This window comes from Anolis carolinensis, chromosome 2 (genome assembly GCF_035594765.1).
Source record: "Anolis carolinensis isolate JA03-04 chromosome 2, rAnoCar3.1.pri, whole genome shotgun sequence".
Classification (NCBI taxonomy): Eukaryota; Metazoa; Chordata; class Lepidosauria; order Squamata; family Dactyloidae; genus Anolis; species Anolis carolinensis.
The window spans coordinates 29,199,328-29,221,100 of NC_085842.1; the positions used below are offsets into that span (position 1 = coordinate 29,199,328).

At 40.0% G+C, this 21,773-nt stretch overlaps 1 protein-coding gene across 1 annotated transcript; it reads left to right on the top strand.

Moving 5' to 3' along the window:
* The first annotated feature begins 1,330 nt into the window (after positions 1–1,330).
* Positions 1,331–21,180, top strand: LOC134295865 (killer cell lectin-like receptor subfamily F member 1). The gene is made up of 4 exons (XM_062969335.1): positions 1,331–1,448; positions 18,157–18,317; positions 19,172–19,287; positions 19,550–21,180. Exons 1-4 carry the CDS (start codon positions 1,331–1,333, stop codon positions 19,671–19,673), a joined length of 519 nt encoding a protein of 172 aa, XP_062825405.1. The 3' UTR covers positions 19,674–21,180.
* Positions 21,181–21,773: the final 593 nt, after the last annotated feature.

Below are 21,773 nucleotides of genomic sequence, written 5' to 3' on the forward strand. Positions count from 1 at the left end.
CAGTCAGCTATTTTGTCTCACAAAAATTCTCAGTGTGAAATGAATATTTTCATCAAGGATTCCCAACTAGAACAAATTTCTTTCCCATTCTTAGCAAGGGATATTATGAGTAAATCTTGGGATAGGGAGTTGAGATTATGGTTGATCCCTCTGACATTCATGGAATCATAGAGTTGAAAGAGACATAATAAGCCATCCAGTCCAACCCCCTGGCAAGAAGCAGGAAACTCACATTCAAAGCACCCCCGACAAATGTCTGAAATTCCCCATTGTGAGTAGCAATTCAGCTTCTTTCTGGTAGACAAGTAATAATCTGTCATTCAGCCCCACTTCAAGACAATTCTGTCTACATTTTTAAGAAGCAACGTGTTTATTTGGAAATGTGGGCAAGCTAAGTTCTACTTTGGTAATGGAGAACTATGATCCAAACAGGCCATGGGAAGGAGGCAGAGTCAGAGTGTGTACAGATCTGCAGAATCCTACAGAGTTACAGAATCTCTTGAGAAAGCCTGACTATAAGATGACTCCATTATAATGAAGCATCCTTGAATATTGTGCACCAGGCAGACATGTTTTCATACAGTATTATTACTACATTCTTACAAAAAACATTTTCACATTTTTATTAGTTTTATTCTTATTTGTATCTATACCATTGTGTGTGTGAATAAAAATGGTGCTTTCACACTCAATTTAATGGCTATGGCCTGTTTGACTCAGTTGGTGGTGATTCCATTCCAAACTTGCATTTGAAAGGCACTGTCCAGAGTGCTGAACTGTAATTCCAGACAAAGATTGTCATGATTAGACTGAGACCTAGAGGAGACACTAGGCACAGAGCTTCTGAAGAAGCAGATGTTGGCAGGCTACATCTCTGCCTTCTCACCAATATTTTTTCTGTGGGACCAGATTGAGAAATGGAAGAAAAGCTCACTGCCATGCTGAAGAAATGGGATGCACAATGACCAAAATGTGGTGGAGCTCAGAGGGCTGTATTAATCCCCTGTGCATGTTCCTCCACTGATATATTGGAGTAAAAATATTTATTTTGTTGTCCTAAATGACTGATAGCACCTCCAAAAGATTAAGGTGCTATTGATCAATTAGGCCTTTGATTCTATTTTTTTCCTTTTCAGGATTTGCACAGTAAAGCAGGTCGGGAGGAGGCTGGAGGAGCTTTGTTTGCTGTCTATCGACAGATAAGACTATTTAATAGACATTTAATATCTTTCCTTTCTTCATGAATGTATTTTCTCAGCCGTCTTATTTTAGATATTCACTATGCAGGAAACATCAAGTTGCTGATAAAACCCCCTTTTGATAGCTGACCATGAGAGAAATGGAGGATAACACTCCCCCAACAGTCCCTCCAACAGCCAAGCAAAAGAGGATTGCTGACTTTAACACAAACCATTTCTCAGCTCTTGCCGAAAGTGATAATGTGGAATGTAAGCTAGATAAATTAGCTACATGACCAGGGAGTGCTGAAAATAAATCTGACCTGCCATATAACTCCAGTGGAAACAGTGAAACAGATGTGCAAGCTACTGAGCAGGTGGATGTGATAACTATTCCCATTGCTTCAATTTATTGACCAATTACGGCAACCACATCAGTGATATTTTAGCACATCAACCACCACACATATCTGCTTCAATCCCACACTGACCTTTAAAAAAAGAGGGTGTGCAGAGGTCCGTAAGAGGCCATTAAAAGATGGCAGAAGCTGATAATGCAGGAAAATGATTAGTGACATTTTAGAAATTTGAGAAGGCTGTGGAACTCCCTCCCCAGTGAGATCAGGTCAGTCACCTCCCTCCTGGTGTTTAGAAAACAACTAAAAACTTGTGTATGTACACAAGCATTCGGTGAGTGACAACAAAGCATAGCAGATGGATGACAAGCTCGGGCTCGGTGCAATGTCAAATCTTTCATGTTTATTTTTGATGGTTTTATAGTTTTAATGGTTTAATTTAGTTATATGTTATAGTTTTTAGATGTATGGTGTATTATTTTTATCATATGCGAGGTGTTGAAATTTTGCCATTTATTTGATGTGCACTGCTTTAAGTTCCCTTGGGGTTAGAAAAGTGGTATATAAATGCAATAAATAAATAAATAAATTTGCCATCTGGGGTGAAATAAGCCAGGAACCTGCCAGAGTGAGCCAAAGGGAGACACAGTTGCTTTCTCTGGTGCCCAATAGCTTCAAGTGGTCACATTACTTGGGTACATGGTAGAACCAGCTTTAGCCAGAAAAAATAAGTTAAAATAAAGCATAAACTGCACTGGGATCTGTCTTGTGAGTTGAATCACACGGAAACACTCAGAAACATCAAGTTGTAGAAATAGTGTTTTGTAAACAATAGTTTCCTTGTCTCTGGTTTGAATGTGGGTGAAAATTTAAAACAGAACCAAGAAGTAGATCACCAATAAGAGGTTCTCTCAAATGCTTCAGTAGTGCTAAATGAAGAGCAGCTCTCATTATTATGTGCTAAAGCAAAGCTCTACCTATAAGTCTTTTCTATTAGTCTGCAAATAACATTATTAGAAATACATGCCCATTTTACATCTGCTACTTGATGTCTATATTACTGAATGATATCTCCTGGCTCAATCTGTCTCTGTTCTTTTAACACCCAGCTTTCAGGAAAAAACAGGTGCACAAGGAGGAAGAGGTTTACAACTGTCATCTGCAAATAAAATTAATGTGTAACTACGTATTGTCTTCTAGCCTGACCCACTTCCCCAACTCTGCATAGCAGCTCTGAGGGGGGGGGGGTTAAAATAAAAAAATAAAAACAGTAACTAAAACTCTGTTATCAATTCAAGAGAGAGGAGGAAGAGAACAACCCTTAGGAATATGTCAAAGAAGGGGAAAAGAACAACAGATCAGTAAGGCCTTTGCTTTTCCTTGGAAGAATCTTTTGTCTGGTTAAAGAAAGAAGATGAAACGGACTCTTGAGAATAGCAGAAGGGGTATAAACAGAAAATGACAACATTGAGACACATCGGGAAGATGTTTGGCTTTTACTAAAAAAAAAAAGTCAAGAGATTTAAGTGCCTGAATTTTGAGTCTGTTCTTGGCTCGAGGGCAAAGGTTCAAAGGAATAAGAGCCCATTCAGAAGACTCCAGGAGCATGAAAAAATAGATTGCAAAAACGATTTCCTTTGTTAATCCCAAAAAGAACAGAAGCTCAAAGTTATCAAGCAGGTCTTCCAGTTTTGGCACACATGTTGGCAGAGTATCTAAAGAAGAAAAGTGAGACACTCCCACACAACAACACCTGATTTAGGTGAAAATGTAAAAGGATTAAAACCATTGAAGACTGCCACCCTGTGGACACATTGCAGAATTTTGAAAACAAGCAAAATGGCAAAATTAAACCTTTATTCAATACTGCAATACAGTAGAGTCTCACTTATCCAACGTTCTGGATTATCCAACACATTTTTGTAGTCAATGTTTTCAATACATCATGATATTTTGGTGCTAAATTTGTAAATACAGTAATTACTACATAGTATTACTGCGTGTTGATGTTTAATAGGCTTTTCCTTAATCCCTCCTTATTATCCAACATATTCACTTATCCAACATTCTGCTGGCCCATTTATGTTGGATAAGTGAGACTCTACTGTATATGCTTTTTGTGTAGAGTATAACCCCCTTCCCTGCTGCTTCACTTACCCATACTCCAGAAAATGTTCCCTCCTGGAAGTCTTTGTGAAGCTCATTAGGACCTCCAGTGCAAATCTATTAAATGATTCCAGCCCAAGTATACTCAAAATATTGGGCTCACTATTATCAATGGTTTTAAGCATCCACGGCCAAAATGGAACATATCTACTGCAGATATGGGGATCATACTGTACTTAGAACTATGGTGTGTGTTTTTCTGTTTGCATTTTAAAAAGTTATTTCAACTATTCCTGTTGCCACTGCAAGTAATCATTATTATCTTCATTTTCTCCATAAAGCAGAAAGGAGAAATTGCCTTGGGTCACATGGACATGGGAGACCCCTGCCAACTCAGTGGGGAAATGCCCTGCAGCTGCCACTCCATCAAAAGCCAGCTGTGAGCAACAGGGGCAATTCTAAAATAGGCAATCCTCTTTCAACACCTTTCATTAAAGCATAATTGTCCCAGGGCCCTTTTGTTGTAGTAAGATCTAGAAACATTTCTGTTAGTAGGAGACGTGTCAAAAGTTCTTCTTTTATGTCATACTTCTTTTGGCATGTCTCCTACAAACAGAAATACGACTTAAAGATACTTCTTAAGCATCTTGATTTCAACAGAATAAAAGTGGCAGTGGTTTAGACTTGAGGGCTGCACATTTCTCCTTTTTAAATGGTCTGTTATGAATTTTTTTAAATTCGAATTATGAATTTAATTTTTTTCAAAAAATATTTCCTACTTATTAATTTTAAGAGAACACAATAAAGGAAAGGAAAGGAAAGGAAAGGAAAGGAAAGGAAAGGAAAGGAAAGGAAAGGAAAGGGGAAAAAAGAATTAAATTGCTTCTTTACCTATTGCTACAGCTTTGCTAGGTAGTCCTGGAAAACTTCTCATCTCAGACTCAGGCCCCTTCCACACAGCTGAATAAAATCCCACATTATCTGCTTTGAACTAGAATATATGGCAGTGTGGACTCAGATATCCCAGTTCAAAGTAGATATTGTGGGATTTTCTGCCTTGATATTCTGGGTTATATGAAGGGCCCTAGTACATACAGGAAACTATATGTACTAGACAGACATATAGTTTCCCATGATGGAGCCCAGTGAGCCAAAGAGCAGAGGCGTGGCAGGGTATTCAAAGACAAGACTCCAGACACATACAAAAGGGGACCTTATAAATGGCTGTCTTCTGGCCTTGGGACTTTCTTCCTAGAAAAGCTGAATAGTTCCCTTCTATGGACTGGTCCCATCAGCAGGTTTGGATCAATTAATATTCTCACAATAACAGACCTTAGTCTGGTATGCCTTTGATAACTTCTCCTATTAAAGCCATGTTTAAAATAGTTTCAGTTCTAGAGATAGTGTGATGCTGCTTTCAACACAATGTTTTAGATGGTTTTAGACATGTGTTTTTACTAGTATTTCTTGTTGTCATGAAAGCCACCTTAAGTCTCAGTTTCGGAAAAAGGCAGGGTATAAAATAAATTGAGAGTCAGCATGATATAATGGCTTCAACATCGGACTCTGGGAGAACAGGGTATGAATCCCTGCTCCATCATGTAAACCCACTGGGTAACCTGGAGCATATCACACTCTTTCAGCCTCAGACAAAATCTCTCTGAACAAATTCTGCCAGAAACCCCATGATAGGTTGACATTAGAGTCAGAAATGGTTTGAAGGCACAATGCAACCACCAATTTAATATAGCTCTTGGACACAATAGGTGTGTATGTATTCTGTGTGTGCTCATTAATCAAAGTTAAATGTAGTGAGAAATAACATGAAAATAGCTCATAACAATTCAAAAAAGTTTTCAAATATGGCCATTTGTCCAGTTCTGGTTCCCCAAGCCCAACCAGCACCTTTTCCTTTCCAGAGATTATAGGGCTATGATTTCCATCATCTGTTGCTGCCTGGAACTGATGGTACTTGTAGCCATTCCAAAATCATTCCGGTATCTAGAAAACCACTGGTTTCCTTTGTCTGCTGTAGTAATCTATTGAGGCACCCTGAAAGGACCAGTCTGATGTTCCCATCGCCTCTCCCTCTGAGCACTTGCTGGTCATTAGTCTTCTTTGAATGTGAAGACACCCTGGTCTCAGTCTCCCCTAGAGATTGACACACATAGACCAGAACAAGTCAAATGCCTTTATAAATCTATTAGTCTACCTCTTTCCATGCACATACAAAAAAGTCTTCATGATTAACTGACAAGTGTTTTGCTCTAATCCTTCACCTTATCCCAAAGCCAACCATAAAAACGAATATATCAAACTTGGTATCCCCAAGTCTCAGTCACTCTGAACAACTCCCCACAACTGTCATCATAAACGAAAAGACTGTCCACATTTCATTTCTTCAAGCCCTCTTCACTCAAGAATTAAAACATACATACACACACACTTCTACTCTACTGTGTTACCTATTACATTCTGATACGGTGTATTTGTGGTTGAAGACAACAGCTCTTCTGACAGAAGGGTTGGACCATCCACCCAGACCACACAAGCAAACCTTCCACACTGCCTTGCAAACAGTCTGCACTGCTGTGCTGTTTCTTTGCCACCTTTGCTTGCAAATGGAGGATGAAGAAGGCTACACCACTCCGAATTTCCAGTCCAGGAGGCCAAGGAGGGTCTCAACCGCAGGGGCTGCCTCTCCAGATGGGAAGCAAGGTACCCATGGAAGGTCTTTTAGCACGTTCGGTTTTTGTCTGTCAGAGCTGTAACATTTCACTTGACTAAGATCAAGTGTTGTGCAATGTAGATCACACTCATTGTGTGAACTGCTTTGATACCTGGCAAACAATAGTTCAGCTTGAAGGGTGACTTAAAATGTAGACGGGGAACATGATGCCTCACTTTCTCTGTGATTCTCTGAGTACCTCATGGGAGAAATGGAGTTTCTAGGATTAATATATTGCTATGTGCCATCCATGATGTATTGCAAAGTACCTCATGAATGGACAACTCAGGCCCATTGGCTTATCAAATGACTTCCTCTGTTCGAGGGAGAAACTAACAGAACTGAACATGGGGATCTCTGTTCTATACTAGAAATACAGAATCCTATTGAGAGCTTGGCAGGTCAGGACTAGATTAAAATATAGTTGAGGATTACAAGGAGCCCCCTGATGGTGCAGCGGGTTAAACCACTGACCTACTGAATTTGCTGATCGAAAGGTTGGTGGTTCGAATTCAGGGAGAGATGTGAGCTCCTGCTGTTAGCCCCAGCTTCTGCCAACCTAGCAGTTTGAAAACATGCAAATGTGAATAGATCAATAGGCAATGCTCGGGCGGGAAGGTAACAGTACCTCATGCAGTGATGCTGGCCACATGACCTTGGAGGTGTCTACAGACAACGCTGGCTCTTTGGCTTAGAAATGGAGATGAGCACCAATCCCCAGAGTCAGACACGGCCAGACTTAATGTCAGGGGAAAACCTTTACCTTTACCTGAGGATTACAATAAAATAACTCTTCCCTTTTATGTTATAAACCATCTAGTCTCCCCAGCATTGTTATTGCATTGTGTACAGCAATAATGTTTCTCACATTGGCATCCCATCCTTCTTCCATGGAGCTCTGAAAAACATAAGTACCAACAAACACAAATAAGGGAGGGAAGGCGAGAGAGGTATAAACCATGAACACTCTCAAGTATACACAGACACCGATGGGATTATAAATATCTTTTAGAGTAGGCTAATTTCTAACAGTGACTGGCCCCAAATCACCCAGAAACTACTGTTTTACCTTCTGTGGGCAAAGCACACCCTCTCCGTCCAATCCCTGGAAGGAAGATTTCATGAGCACACTATCACAGCCATTTACAGGGTGGGAATGAGAGGTAGGGTGAAGACCAGGTAGAATGCAAGAGCAGTTTGCAATTAGGGAAAGAAAGCTAGAGCTCGCCCTTGTTCTGAACATTCATCAACTCACTGGAGATTAAGAGACGGAGGTGAAGTTTATTCCCCCAGGTGCAGAAATGAGTGCCTTTCCCCCTCCCTCCCAATTAAACGTTCCTGACAGTGTCATCCAGGTGCTTGGAGGCGGCATTGGGGGAGGTGGGAATGATGCAGATGGAGACAGTGAACCCCTCTTTCCACAATGCCCAAAACAATCATGTGAATATAGAACATCAGATTAGATACACGCATATCACTAGCAGGTGTGCAGAAGGTAAATTGAATGGTGAACAAGGGATAGGAACCCAGGTGTCTATTTGAAGCCAAAGGATTAAGGCCAAAAAGGTGTAAATTGTGAAATGGGCCATAAACATTCAAATGTGTTGTAAAAAGATATATATTTATGAAGCAGCTAGTCTTTTAGTCTTGAGATGAAAAGCAAGACATTCTGTTCACCTCGAAATCAATTCAATTGAAGTGGGAAATTAATGTGATAAGAACCTGTGTTTGAATATACCAGGAGACCATGATCTCTGCTTATTGCTCTGCTAAAGGATTACAAATCTAAATGCCTTTCATTTCCACTGTTTCTATCTCAACCTCTTCTCTTTTTATAGCTGTTCTTCAGTCACAGATCAAGTCCTCTCCCAAAAACTCCAGGTTTTTTCAGCCTGTCTTTTCACTGGCTTCTGTATCACTTCTGCATTCGTGACCAAGTTTTGTTCTTGTCTATTGTTGCTGCTGCTGGCAGCATTTATTGCAGGAACTTTGAGTCTTGCAATTATTCCAGTTCCTCTTTCAAGGAATTCCAAGACTGTAACCTCATGCAAAATATCCTCCCTCAACTCTACATAAAACAGCCTGCACATTATGAGTCAGTATATAAAAAAGTGATCTTCCTCAACAGGATTCCTTCCAAATGAACTACAGCATCCATAATCCCCAGTCAATTTAACCAGTGGCTAAATTGTCTCCTGTAGATTGTAATCTAGTTCATCATTTCAGGTTTGGGTTGAGAGAGGAATAAGCACAGGAAATAGTAAACTAAACAATATATATACAGAGAAAGGATTTTGCTTGTGAAGGGCTGATATTCATATGATGTGGGTGGAGGAGTGTTAGACAGTGCAGATCAAACACGAACACTTCCTCACATATAGCATATGAATGTCAGTCCTTCACAATACATACAGGATGTCCTTGCTGAACTAAGTCTAAAAGCTTCAAAGGTCAAGGCCTCTTCACCTTCACTCTACACCACATCCTTTTCCTCTCTGCAGTGAAGGCCATTTGAGTCAGTAGCAGTTACCTCATTTGAAATGTGTGCATTTGGCCCTCCACATTTGGAAGCTTGATTTTTGCAGATTTGATTATTCATGTATTTGATTTAAATGTTCTCTCTAGGATTTCTAGGTTCTCCAGTGTGACTATATGGCAGTGCTTCTCAACCTGGGGTCCCCAGATGTTTTTGGCCTACAACTCCCAGAAATCTCAGCCAGTTTACCAGCTGTTAGGATTAATGGGAGTTGAGGGCCCAAAACATCTGGGGATGCACAGGTTGAGAACCACTGTATATGGTGAGATTTGAGCCGTGGTTGAACACAGAGTCATGCTAGTTCATAGAGAGCTGTGCTCTCCAGCAAAAAAAATTGCAATCTTTGTAATCATGGTTTATTACTCTCATAGGGTTCTCTGCAGTCAGGAAACCTAAAGTGCTGATTGTATTTCCAAAAATGATATAGTTGAAAGACTACCGTTGAGGGGTAGAACATCAGCAAGTAGAGCATCAGCTACTGCCATCTGGTGGATTTCATGTTTTGTTCTGATCTTTTTGAAAAGCTGAAAATTAAAAGCTGAAGGTGCTGAAAATTATCTCCAAATTAGGTTCAGTCCCTTGCATAACTCCTTGAATGTCTAGATTAAACCTTACCTAGGTTGAGGTGGGAGATTCCAGGTGCCCCTGCTGCATCCACAGGATGTGTGGTCTGTTTTAGTAGCACTGGGAAGGAAGACTCCTAGATAAAATCAGTGAATGTTCACAACAGGGAGTTCGATAGACCAGGGCTGACAACTGTGTGGTCTTCTACATATTGTCAGACTGGAACTTGTTGCAGTCTTCACTTTAAGAGCCACCTGACCAATGACATCCCAAGGGCCATAAAATTCCCACCCTTCAGATTTGCCAGTCATCTAAACTCTTGCAAAGAAGCTTCCCCTAAGAGCTTGAGACATACTTTTGTTTGTACTGCAAAGCCCAGAATCTAGTCTATGAATTACATGTAATCCAGCTACATAATTTATCCAGCCCTTGGTGGCACAGTGGGTTCAACTGCTGAGCTGCTGAACTTGCTGACCGAAAGGTCGGTGGTTCGAATCTAGGGAGCGGGGTGAGCTCCTGCTGTTAGCCCCAGCTTCCGCCAACCTAGCATTTCAAAAACATGCAAATGTGAGTAGATCAATAGGTACCACTCCAGCGGGAAGGTAACAGCGCTCCATGCAGTCATGCTAGCCACATGACCTTGGAGGTGTCTACAGACAACGCCTGCTCTTCAGCTTAGAAATCAACCCCCAGAGTCAGACACGACTAGACTTAATGTCAGGGAAAAACCTTTACCCTTTACCTCTGTTTCATCTGTTCTCAAAAGAGTATTGTTGGTTACGTACTTTTTACTTTCTCTTTCCTCCTCATTCACTTTTATTTGTAACAGTTTTATCTGGAGAGAGTTAAAACAATATTAAAATTTGTATAGTTGAATAACACTGATAAAAACTGAGATAAAATATTAGAACCTTTTAGGACTGACAGCATCCTGACTTACATAACCATAACCACCATAAATCAGCTGTCATTCTTCACAGATGTTCTCCAGTCTGCCCGTTGCCACCAGATCATCCTATGTGCAGCATCCCTTGTGATTGCCCTCCTGATAGTAGCTTTCATAGCTTTAGGTAAGTATAGAAATATACATACTTCTATACAGAGAGAGAGAGTATAGTATAGTATAGTATAGTATAGTATGATCTCCTATATGGATGAGCAAGTTAAGTGCACAGAAGCAAAGTGGCTCTCTAAGGATGCCCTTCCAACATTTTCTATCCCCAACACTTCCAAACTGAACTCAATAAAGATGCCTTTAGATCTTTTAGGGATTGGGTTGTTGTTGTTTTTTTGCTATACTCCCCCCCCCCACACTTTTTTTAAGCATAGGTAGAACTTTCTCCAAAACCAAGACAGATATGACCTTCTGAAGCCCAGGGGAGGTGTGTATACTATAGTACTTTTAAGAGCACCAATTCAGTGCAAGACCTCGCAAAGTGTTAAAACAGACAATTGACCAGAATAGCTCCAAAAAAGGGGAAACTTGAGTTAAGGACAAGATGATTTAGGGGAAAAAACCCAGTGTCTTTATTAAGATAACTGTAGTTACAGTAGAGTCTCACTTATCCAATGTTCTGGATTATCCAACACATTTTTGTAGTCAATGTTTTCAATACATTGTGATATTTTGGTCCTAAATTCGTAAATACAGTAATTACTACATAGCATTACTGTGTATTGAACTACTTTTTCTGTCAAATTTGTTGTATAACATGATGTTTTGGTGCTTAATTTGTAAAATCATAATGTAATTTGATGTTTAATAGGCTTTTCCTTAATCCCTCCTTATTATCCAACATATTCACTTATCCAACATTCTGCTGGCCCATTTATGTTGGATAAGTGAGACTCTACTGTATTAAGAAAATGATAACAGTAGAAACCCACAGAATAGTCTGTGTTCAATACAAGCTGTTATACAAGGGAAAAGGAGTGGAAAAGATGGCACACAGGTACAAAAAAATCGTACTGTTGACCAATCTAAAGTCCAGGAGAATGCAGCTAAGCTTAAGAGTCTAAACCAGGGGTCCCCAAACTAAGGCCCGAGGGCCAGATGCGGCCCTCCAAGGTCATTTACCTGGCCCCTGCTCTCAGTTTTAGACTTAGGCTCGCCCAAAGTTAGAAATGACTTGAAGGCACACAACAACAACAATCCTAATTAACTTGACTATCTCATTGGCCAGAAGCAGGCCCACACTTCCCATTGAAATCCTGGTAGGATTATGTAGGTTAAAATTGTTTTTATTTTTAAATATTGTGTTGTTCTTTCATTTACTAATATTGTGCTATGATAATAATATCATATATTGTGTACCTATATACATATAATATTGATAATAATATTATAATGTAATACAATATAATACTAATAATAATACAATATAATAATATTAATTATATATTATATATTAAATGTAATATTATTAATATTACAGTATAGTGGTATAGTACAATATTGTAATATATAATGCTAATATTGTGCTATGCTAATAATATAATATATTGTTTGTATATACAACTTGTAAACTGCTCTGAGTCCCCTTCGGGATGAGAGTAGGTGGGCTATAAATGTAGTAAACAAACAAACAAACAAACAATTGTTGTTGGGGGGGTTTTGCACTACAAATAAGACATGTGCAATGTGCATAGGAATTTGTTCATTTTTTTTCAAATGATAATTTGGCCCCTTAACAGTCTGAGGGACCATGAACCGGCCTTCCACTTAAAAAGTTTGAGGACCCCTGGTCTAAACAGTAAAATACATATGGATTTTCTCACCCTCTGATATAAAGAAGAGTCCAAGTAAAATGGACAGTTGAAGATCAGAGCAAGACTGAGAAAGCATCTATTAGGAGTGCTTTGATTATGTGTCCCTGCATGGCAGAATGGGATTAGACTGGCTGGCTCCTGGGATATCTTCCAGCTTGATGATGCTATCATCTGCTTTACCCTATCTCAAGGGATTCCAAGTAGTTAGTTGATATTGTTTTAGTAGTTACTATTTGGCTAATTTCTCAGTGTTTTGGATAGCCTGCCTCTTTTTGACTCCCTCATTACCAAATTGGGATCTTCCTTGCATTTTCACTTGCTTACACTGATACCTGTAACTAGATCCTATTGTTAGTCCCGACCAGAGTGGATCCATATGTCAGTGGATGTGGTATGTCAACACATGGGCAATTTCCATTGACTCCAGCCTATTATAAGATTTTGACCATTTGCATATGTAAAATCAATTAACCATTTATAATTCAATACTGATTGTCTTCTATATATATATATTCAGATTCTGTACACAGTTTCCCATGAAAGTTTCAATATTTTATGTAGCCTTTGGCACTGATTCCTGGAACATGTGTGTTTTTCAAACTGGTTCTAAAAGTGGTTAATTAATTTTTGAGGAATATTTATATCTATTTATAGCTATCTCCTGGATTGTGATACCTATAAAATGTTAAACAAATGCTTTAAGGAATTATATAAAAAATTAATCTGTCTGAGTTTGGAAAGCTTTGCAGGGATATGCTGGGAGAGAGAATAATGGAATAGATAGGAGCAGATGTGGCAATGTGACAAAATTCAACCTCGCTTTGGCCAACTTTATATCTCACCTAAGAAATAAACTCTGCTACACGATCCAGGAGAGTTCCTCAGGTAAAGTATATACATTACAGCTTAACATTTTGTAGCAAAGATGCATGTGGAGATAGCAAGTGCATAAGAGAACAAGCAACATTACTGGGAAGTAACGCTGGGAAAGTATATGAAGAATGGCAGGCATTTTCTACTGAGTGGAAATGAAAGAAGACATGTTTTCCACTCCCCATCCCACCCCCGCCTTTTAATGCATAACAACAGATTCATAGAATCATAGAATCATAGAATAGTAGAGTTGAAAGAGACCACATGGGCCATCTAGTCCAACCCCCTGCTAAGAAGCAGGAAATCGCATTCAAAGCACCCCCGACAGATGGCCATCCAGCCTCTGCTTAAAAGCCTCCAAGGAAGGAGCCTCCACCACGGCCCCGGGGAGAGAGTTCCACTGTCGAACAGCTCTCACAGTGAGGAAGTTCTTCCTGATGTTCAGGTGGAATCTCCTTTCCTGTAGTTTGAAGCCATTGTTCCGTGTCCTAGTCTGCAGGGCAGCAGAAAACAAGCTTGCTTCCTCTTCCCTATGACTTCCCTTCACATATTTGTACATGGCTATCATGTCTCCTCTCAGCCTTCTCTTCTGCAGGCTAAACATGCCCAGCTCTTTAAGCCGCTCCTCATAGGGCTTGTTCTCCAGACCCTTAATCATTTTAGTCGCCCTCCTCTGGACGCTTTCCAGCTTGTCAACATCTCCCTTCAACTGTGGTGCCCAAAATTGGACACAGTATTCCAGGTGTGGTCTGACCAAGGCAGAATAGAGGGGGAGCATAACTTCCCTGGATCTAGACGCTATTCCCCTATTGATGCAGGCCAGAATCCCATTGGCTTTTTTAGCAGCCGCATCACATTGTTGGCTCATGTTTAACTTGTTGTCCACGAGGACTCCAAGGTCTTTTTCGCACACACTGCTGTCAAGCCAGGCGTCCCCCATTCTGTATCTTTGATTTCCATTTTTTCTGCCGAAGTGAAGTATCTTGCATTTGTCCCTGTTGAACTTCATTTTGTTAGTTTTGGCCCATCTCTCTAGTCTGTCAAGATCGTTTTGAATTCTGCTCCTGTCTTCTGGAGTGTTAGCTATCCCTCCCAGTTTTGTGTCGTCTGCAAACTTGATGATCGTGCCTTCTAACCCTTCGTCTAAGTCATTAATAAAGATGTTGAACAGAACCGGGCCCAGGACGGAGCCCTGCGGCACTCCACTTGTCACTTCTTTCCATGATGAAGACGACGCATTGGTGAGCACCCTTTGGGTTCGTTCGCTTAGCCAATTACAGATCCACCTAACCGTAGTTTTGTCTAGCCCACATTTTACTAGTTTGTTTGCCAGAAGGTCGTGGGGGACTTTGTCGAAGGCCTTACTGAAATCCAGGTACGCTACATCCACAGCATTCCCTGTATCGACCCAACTCGTAACTCTATCGAAAAAAGAGATCAGATTAGTCTGGCATGACTTGTTTTTGGTAAATCCGTGTTGACTATTAGCAATGACCGCATTTGTTTCTAAGTGTTCGCAGACCACTTCCTTAATGATCTTTTCCAGAATTTTGCCTGGTATTGATGTGAGGCTGACCGGACGGTAATTGTTTGGGTCGTTCTTTTTTCCCTTCTTGAAGATAGGGACCACATTAGCCTTCCTCCAATCTGCTGGGACTTCTCCCGTTCTCCAAGAACTCTCGAAGATAATTGCCAGTGGTTCTGAAATAACTTCCGCTAGTTCCTTCAGTACTCTTGGGTGTAGCTGATCTGGCCCTGGGGACTTGAATTCGTTTAGAGAGCCCAAGTGTTCCTGGACAACTTGTTTCCCTATTTGGGGTTGGATTTCCCCCAATCCTTCGTCCATTCCGTGTTGCTGAGGTTGAAGATGGCTTTCTTTTTCTGAGAAGACCGAGGCAAAGAAGGTATTGAGCAGTTCTGCCTTTTCCCTGTCCCCTGTCGCCATCACCCCATCTTCTCCTTGCAATGGCCCTATCGCCTCCTTTTTCTTCCTTTTTCTACCAACGTAAGCAAAAAAGCCTTTTTTGTTGTTTTTTATGTCCCTGGCAAGCCTGAGCTCATTTTGCGCTTTAGCCTTGCGAACCTTTTCCCTACAGGTGTTGGCTGTACGTTTGAATTCTTCTTTGGTGATTTCTCCCCTTTTCCACTTCTTGTGCATGTCACTTTTGAGCTTTAGCTCAGTTAGAAGTTCTTTGGACATCCATTCTGGCTTCTTTGCACTTGTCTTATTTTTCTTCTTTGTTGGCACTGTTTGCATTTGCGCCTTGAGTATTTCACTTTTGAAAAACTCCCATCCATCCTTAACTCCCTTGTTTTTTAATATCGGCGTCCATGGAATGCCGCTCAGTAATTCCTTCATTTTTTGGAAGTCAGCTCTCTTAAAGTCCAGAATGCATGTTTGACTTGTCTTAGTTTCAGCATTCCTTTGTATTGCAAACTGCAGGAGCACATGGTCACTTGCCCCTAAGGATCCAACCACTTCAACTGTATTGATCAGGTCTTCCACATTTGTTAAGATTAGATCAAGAGTTGCTGATCCCCTTGTTGCCTCTTCTACCTTCTGGACCATAAAATTATCTGCAAGGCAAGTGAGGAATTTGTTGGACTTTGTACTCTTGGCTGAGTTTGTTTTCCAGCAGATATCGGGATAATTGAAATCGCCCATGATTACTATATCTCTTCTTTGTGCCTGTTTGGTCAGCTGTTGACAGAAGGCTTCATCAAGTCCTTCATCCTGACTCGGAGGTCTGTAGTAGACACCCACGACAAGATCTTTTTGAGTCCCGGTTCCCTTGATTCTTATCCAGATGCTTTCAAGCTGGTTTCCCGGATTACAGTCTTGCATTTCTTCTGCAACGTAACTGTTTTTGACATATAAAGCTACTTCCCCTCCTCTCCCCTTTGTTCTATTTCTGTGAAAGAGGTTATAGCCCTCAATGGTTAAATTCCAGTGATGGGAGTCATCCCACCAGGTTTCAGTGATGCCTATGACATCGTATGTGTGGTGCTGTGCTAGGAGTTGGAGTTCGTCTTGCTTATTTCCCATGCTCTGAGCATTAGTGTAAAGACATGTAAGCCCCTGTGACCTCCCCTCGAACTGTTTATTTGGGATTATTGTGCTCTCTGTACTTGGTCCTTGCTGTGTTTGTGCAGCCCTCCGTTTAGCCTTTCGGCGGTTCCCTGTGGTCGTGGGTAATATAGTGTTCGCCGGGCTGTTGTTCCCCTCCCCCAGTGGATCTAGTTTAAAGTGCGCCTGATGAGGTTTGTGAGTCTGTGTGCAAAAAGATGTTTTCCTACTTGTGTGAGATGCACCCCATCGCTTGCCAGTAGTCCATCCTCTTGGAAGAGTAGACCATGGTCAAGGAAGCCAAAATGCTCCTCTTGACACCATTTTCTGAGCCAGTTATTGACCTGTACTATTTTTCCGGCCCTTGTAGAGCCGTGTCCTACAACAGGGAGGAGGGATGAAAAGATCACATGTACATTATACAGTTTTAGCTTTGTTCCCAGAGCTCGAAAATCATTTGTGATCTTTTGAAAAGTATGCCTAGCGGTGTCATTGGTACCTACATGAATCAACATAAGGTGGGGAGGGTGATGGGGCTTTAGGAGCCTGCTGAGCCTCTGAGTGATATGGTGTATTTTTGCCCCCGGGAGGCAGCATGTTTCTCGAGCCATCCCATCCGGTCTGGAAATGATGGCTTCCGTTCCTCTAAGGAGGGATTCACCTACTACCAAGACCTGTTTCCTTTGAGGATTGACAGGGTCCCTTTTGTGCAAGACAGTGTGTATGTCCCCTGAAGAGTGTTCCTGTTGAAGTGAATCATGTAGGTGTAAAGTGTTGTCCTCCTCCTCAACATCCCCAGTGCATTCATCAATGACAATCCATTGAGATACATCCGAGAGCCCATTACTCTCCCAAGGATGTTCCTGTTGCTCCTGGTCTATGATTGGGGATGGAGTACTCCTGGTCTATGATTGGGGATGGAGGGACCCAAACTAATTCTTTCTAAACCTGAGGAAAAACTTCCTAATGATAAGAGCTCTTTGACAGTGTGCGGGGAGTTCCTTCTCTTGAGGTTTTTTAAACAGCAGGCAAATAGCCAGCAGGGAGTGCTTTGTGTATTCCTCCATAGCAAAATGTGGTTGGCTCTAATGGTTTATCACAGCTCTATAATTCTATATTTCCAAGATTTATCAAATAGCCTTGACCTAAACCACATAGGATTTTATAGGTCATCACCAACACTTTGATAAATATTACTTTGAGAAATATGTGTTTGCAGTTGAATCTATTTGAGAATACCTTTTATAAGCTCCTCAATTCCTTAGGCAACCTACATGCATGTGATTAACTCTTTTGCACATTCAAAGCTTCTTTGGCCTGGTTATTCGAGCTAGCCCTATCCCCTGCTTTGAATGCACCCATTATTCTCTCCACCTCCATAAAAGGATAATAGCACACATCAAGGTACACTTGTGGAGTTACTGAATGGGGAAATAAACAACATATACAGTAGAGTCTCACTTATCCAACATTCGCTTATCCAACGTTCTGGATTATCCAACGCATTTTTGTAGTCAATGTTTTCAATATATTGTGATATTTTGGTGCTAAATTCGTAAATACAGTCATTACTACATAGCAATACTGCCTATTGAACTACTTTTTCTGTCAAATTTGTTGTATAACATGATGTTTTGGTGCCTAATTTGTAAAATCATAACCTAATTTGATGTTTAATGGGCTTCTCCTTAATCTCTCCTTATTATCCAACATATTTGCTTATCCAACGTTCTGCCGGCCCTTTTATGTTGGATAAGTGAGACTCTACTGTAGTACTTCCATGCATGTATCATTTCTCATAACATTAAAGATCCACTCAGCAGGAAAATCAGAAGATGGTGCACAGCTAGCCAGAGTTCACCTTCAAACCTTGTATACTTTAAATACATGAATAGATTTGTCTGAATTTTTTTTTTAAATCTCACATTAAAACAATGAGATTTTGACCAGCAAATCAACAACCTGTTCTCCTTCTCCAGTGAATTCTACTTGCCAGGTTTGCCCTGCATATTGGTTTCTCCACAAGAACAAGTGCTATTGGTGGCAGTCAGATCATCGTATTAAAAACTGGAGTGACAGCAGAAATGACTGCACAGCAAGGAATTCTCACCTCCTGGTCATCAAAGACAAGGAGGTCTTGGTAAAGGACATTTCTTGAAATATATTTGTTCGTATATGACATGTTCTTGGAAGTAAGCCCTATCCAGTTGAGTGAAGTTGGATTCCAAGCAAGTGTCATCTTTAAAACAAGAACTAGGAAGGATGTGAGATAAGAAAGCCCAGTTAGTGCTTTCCTCAACCTGAAACAAGGAGCAGTTTATTAATGGGAGCTTTTTCAATGACAGCTAAACTGCATGTTCAATGCATCACACTTTAACAGATTAAGAATGTGAAAAATTTCGTTCTGCTAATTTTGCAAAAGAGCTTTTCAAAATGTGCTCTTTAGTATTTTTAATGGAGTTGAATTAAGATTGCCACTTTTCAAAAAATAAAAGACACTTTATTTTTTAACATCTGTGTGGCAGAAAAATGAAACATGGTCATGCCCTTTCTGGTAATGGCTATATGCAGTCAGTGCTTAAGCCTTGACCAGTCCTTAAGTCTTAGAATTGTATCCTATTTGTTTTTAACACGTCCACACTAAAACACAGAGATTTCTTCATGAAGGAGATTTTTAAATTATTTTAAAAATCCATGTCAGAGAAAGCAAAATTTGTAAAATTTTAGACACATGGGAAACAGACTATGGTGTTAGTTTGGAAATCAAGAGAGAGAAGCCCAAATATTCCTTAGTAAACTTTGCCTGAATATACATTTTTGGAACAAAATGTTTTTCCCCGTCAGGGAAAAAAAGTTTTGGCAGAGAAGACTTGACAAACTATCTGAAGGGTACATTCTTGCTCTAAATTTTCAGGCTGTCTTAAACTTGACAAAGGTTAGTATGAAATAATACTTCTGTGGAGGTACCCAGTGTTTGCTCTCTTTATAATACAGGATTTCTTAACCAAATTCACCCAGGATAAACATTACCCATACTGGATTGGACTGTCTTTATCACAGCCAGAGAACAAATGGATGTGGATTACAGGCTCCCAAATGGACAGGAATATGTGAGTCTATTTTTTCATAGTACCTCTTGAGATGGACAGGAAAATGTGATGATTGTAGAGCTGAGAGAATCTGAATGTACCAAAGAAATTCAGATTTGAAGTGCCTCCAGGTGAAGGGTTTAGGAAAGAGGAGCCCCAGGGACAGGGAAGATTTTAAGGTGGCATTTCAGGCAGAGCTGGGAGGTTCCTTCTTATTAAAACTGGGGAAAGTTACAGCAGCCTTGAAACTCATGAAGTGAATATATCTGCTTTTCTTCTGTAGAACCCAAGAACCAAACCATGACGAAGGACAATATTGTGGAGCAATAAGGAACAGCAAAATCCTAGCAGACATCTGCAGCATTGAATTCAGGTGGATTTGCCAGCAGGACACTATCTTGATATGATCTTGTAAGCTAGTACATGAACTAATGATGATGTTACTAATAATTTTGTTGTTTGCTAAAAACACATCTGCACAAAATAAAAGCACACCTACAATGCATCACTGTTTCTATAATAATCACTCTAAAAGACATTGATGAATTCATTATATGAATATTCATTTCAGGAACAACACCCAAGCTTCCCCCTGACAGTTCCAACTATGGTCCTGGTTGTGGGTCAGATTTCAGGCTTTTGTGAGGTGAAGTAGTACTGGCACCCCACTTGCTTTCTATATTGTTAAAGCAACAGCTATTGTGGAAATAATCTAATTTGAAAGTATGTGCAAATCACACCTGTATGGCTTGTGGACAGGTCTCCTTTAGATACCCTTGTGTACCCTGAGAGTCCTTGGTTGGGAAGGTTTCACTTACAGGGCTTCTTGAGGCATTTGACAGGAAGTTTTCAAATTATATCATTTATTTATCTGTACTAAGATTTTTTTTAAGCAATAGAAAGCAAGAAGTAGCACAATCACTAATATAATGAGTTACTTTCCCAGCATTGTAATGAACAATAACGATAATATGTTACTTTCAAACACTGAAACAAGCAACAATAATAACAGCAATTTTTGAAGCTCTGCAAGTTCTTGTGAATTCAGGACTAATAAAGAATTTAGGTCAATAAGTCAAACGAAAACTGAGGGGGAGAGGATAAGGATAAACCAGTATATTCTGCATCTCAAGAGTATCTGCTAGAAAAGCTAAGCTGTCCTTCCATTTGTTCCTGGGTTTAGGACTTGCGAAATCAGACATATTTTGATGTGAATTTGGTATTGCCTGTATTCTTGCTTTTTTGCCTCAGGTTGGCCAATGTTTATACAGCTGTTCACTTCCAAAAATTCAAGTGGATATAAAAGATCAGGAAAAATGGTTGGATATAACAGGTTTTAAAATAGATAAAAAGGTGAAGTATCTTGGTGTCACGTTGAGAAATTAAAATTGTTTAATGTTCCACAATAACAATCAAACTTTATGGATATTTATTTTAAAAGACTTATTGCAGTGGATAACTTACAATTGTCATTATTGGGCAGAATCTCTGTGATAAAAATGAATGTACTTCCAAGAATTCTGGGGTGTTTATTTTTTAACAAACAATATGTGTAATAGTGACAGATAAACCAATTAAAAATTCCAAAAAAAACCCAAAACAAAACAAAGTTTGTATGGCAAGGAAAGAAGCAAATAATTAAATTTAAGGTGTTGCAAGACGCAAAAGAATGGGGTAGATAAGTGCATCTGATCTGAAACTTTACTTTGCCACTTGCTGTTTAGTTTGGATAAAATACTAGGTTTTGTTGAGGATGTTAACACTGGAGGGAGATGATCTGAGATTTTGTTTGCATGGTTACATGTGGTATAAAAAAGTGAAAGTGTGTCTGGATTTTAAAAATCATTATGTTAGACCTGCTCTATTACGAATATGGGAGAGATATAGATTAGTCTTGTGCCCAAAGATGCCAATGTGGGTATTTGCACAAGAAACATTTTATAGAAAAGAGACACAAGACAAGAAGAAATGGTTAACCTACCAAAACCTTTTAAATAATGTACAAGGATCTAAATCGCCAATGGCAAACCACCAAGACTGTAGACAAAAGATTAATGACAGAGAACATTATAAAGATAATTGGAACCTGGTCCTCATCCCAAACAAGGTGGTGTTTATTAAAGTTCCTAATCCAGGAAAGCTCTCAAGTCTGGATGATCGTAAATCCCATGTGATAAGTCTCATGAATAATGTTTTACCAGGAGGGTTGTATACCACTGATATTGACCAGATTGATTATTTGTATAATGAAGCACTGTATGTTGATGCCATAGTCTCCTTTATTGACCTAAGTATAGCTAAGTTCATTATAAGAGCTAGAGACTTATTCACAAAAAAAGGCATCACGATAACAAGATTTTTCCAGAAGGTCCTCACTCAAGGAGCCCCAGATGGCACAAGAAAATTGGAGGAACAGCAACCAGTGGTCAAGGGGAGAAGTGGACAGTTGCTGAACCCCCTTGAGGTCCAAGCTGCCGGGTCCACAATTGAGGGAAAATGTGCCCCCA

Coding starts and splice junctions, on each gene's coding strand:
- LOC134295865 (XM_062969335.1), top strand. CDS start 1,331: ATGAGAGAAATGGAGGATAACACTCCCCCAACAGTCCCTCCAACAGCC. Junction 1,449..18,156: donor CGAAAGTGATAATGTGGAAT/GTAAGCTAGATA, acceptor CTCCTTCTCCAG/TGAATTCTACTTGCCAGGTT. Junction 18,318..19,171: donor TCAAAGACAAGGAGGTCTTG/GTAAAGGACATT, acceptor TTTATAATACAG/GATTTCTTAACCAAATTCAC.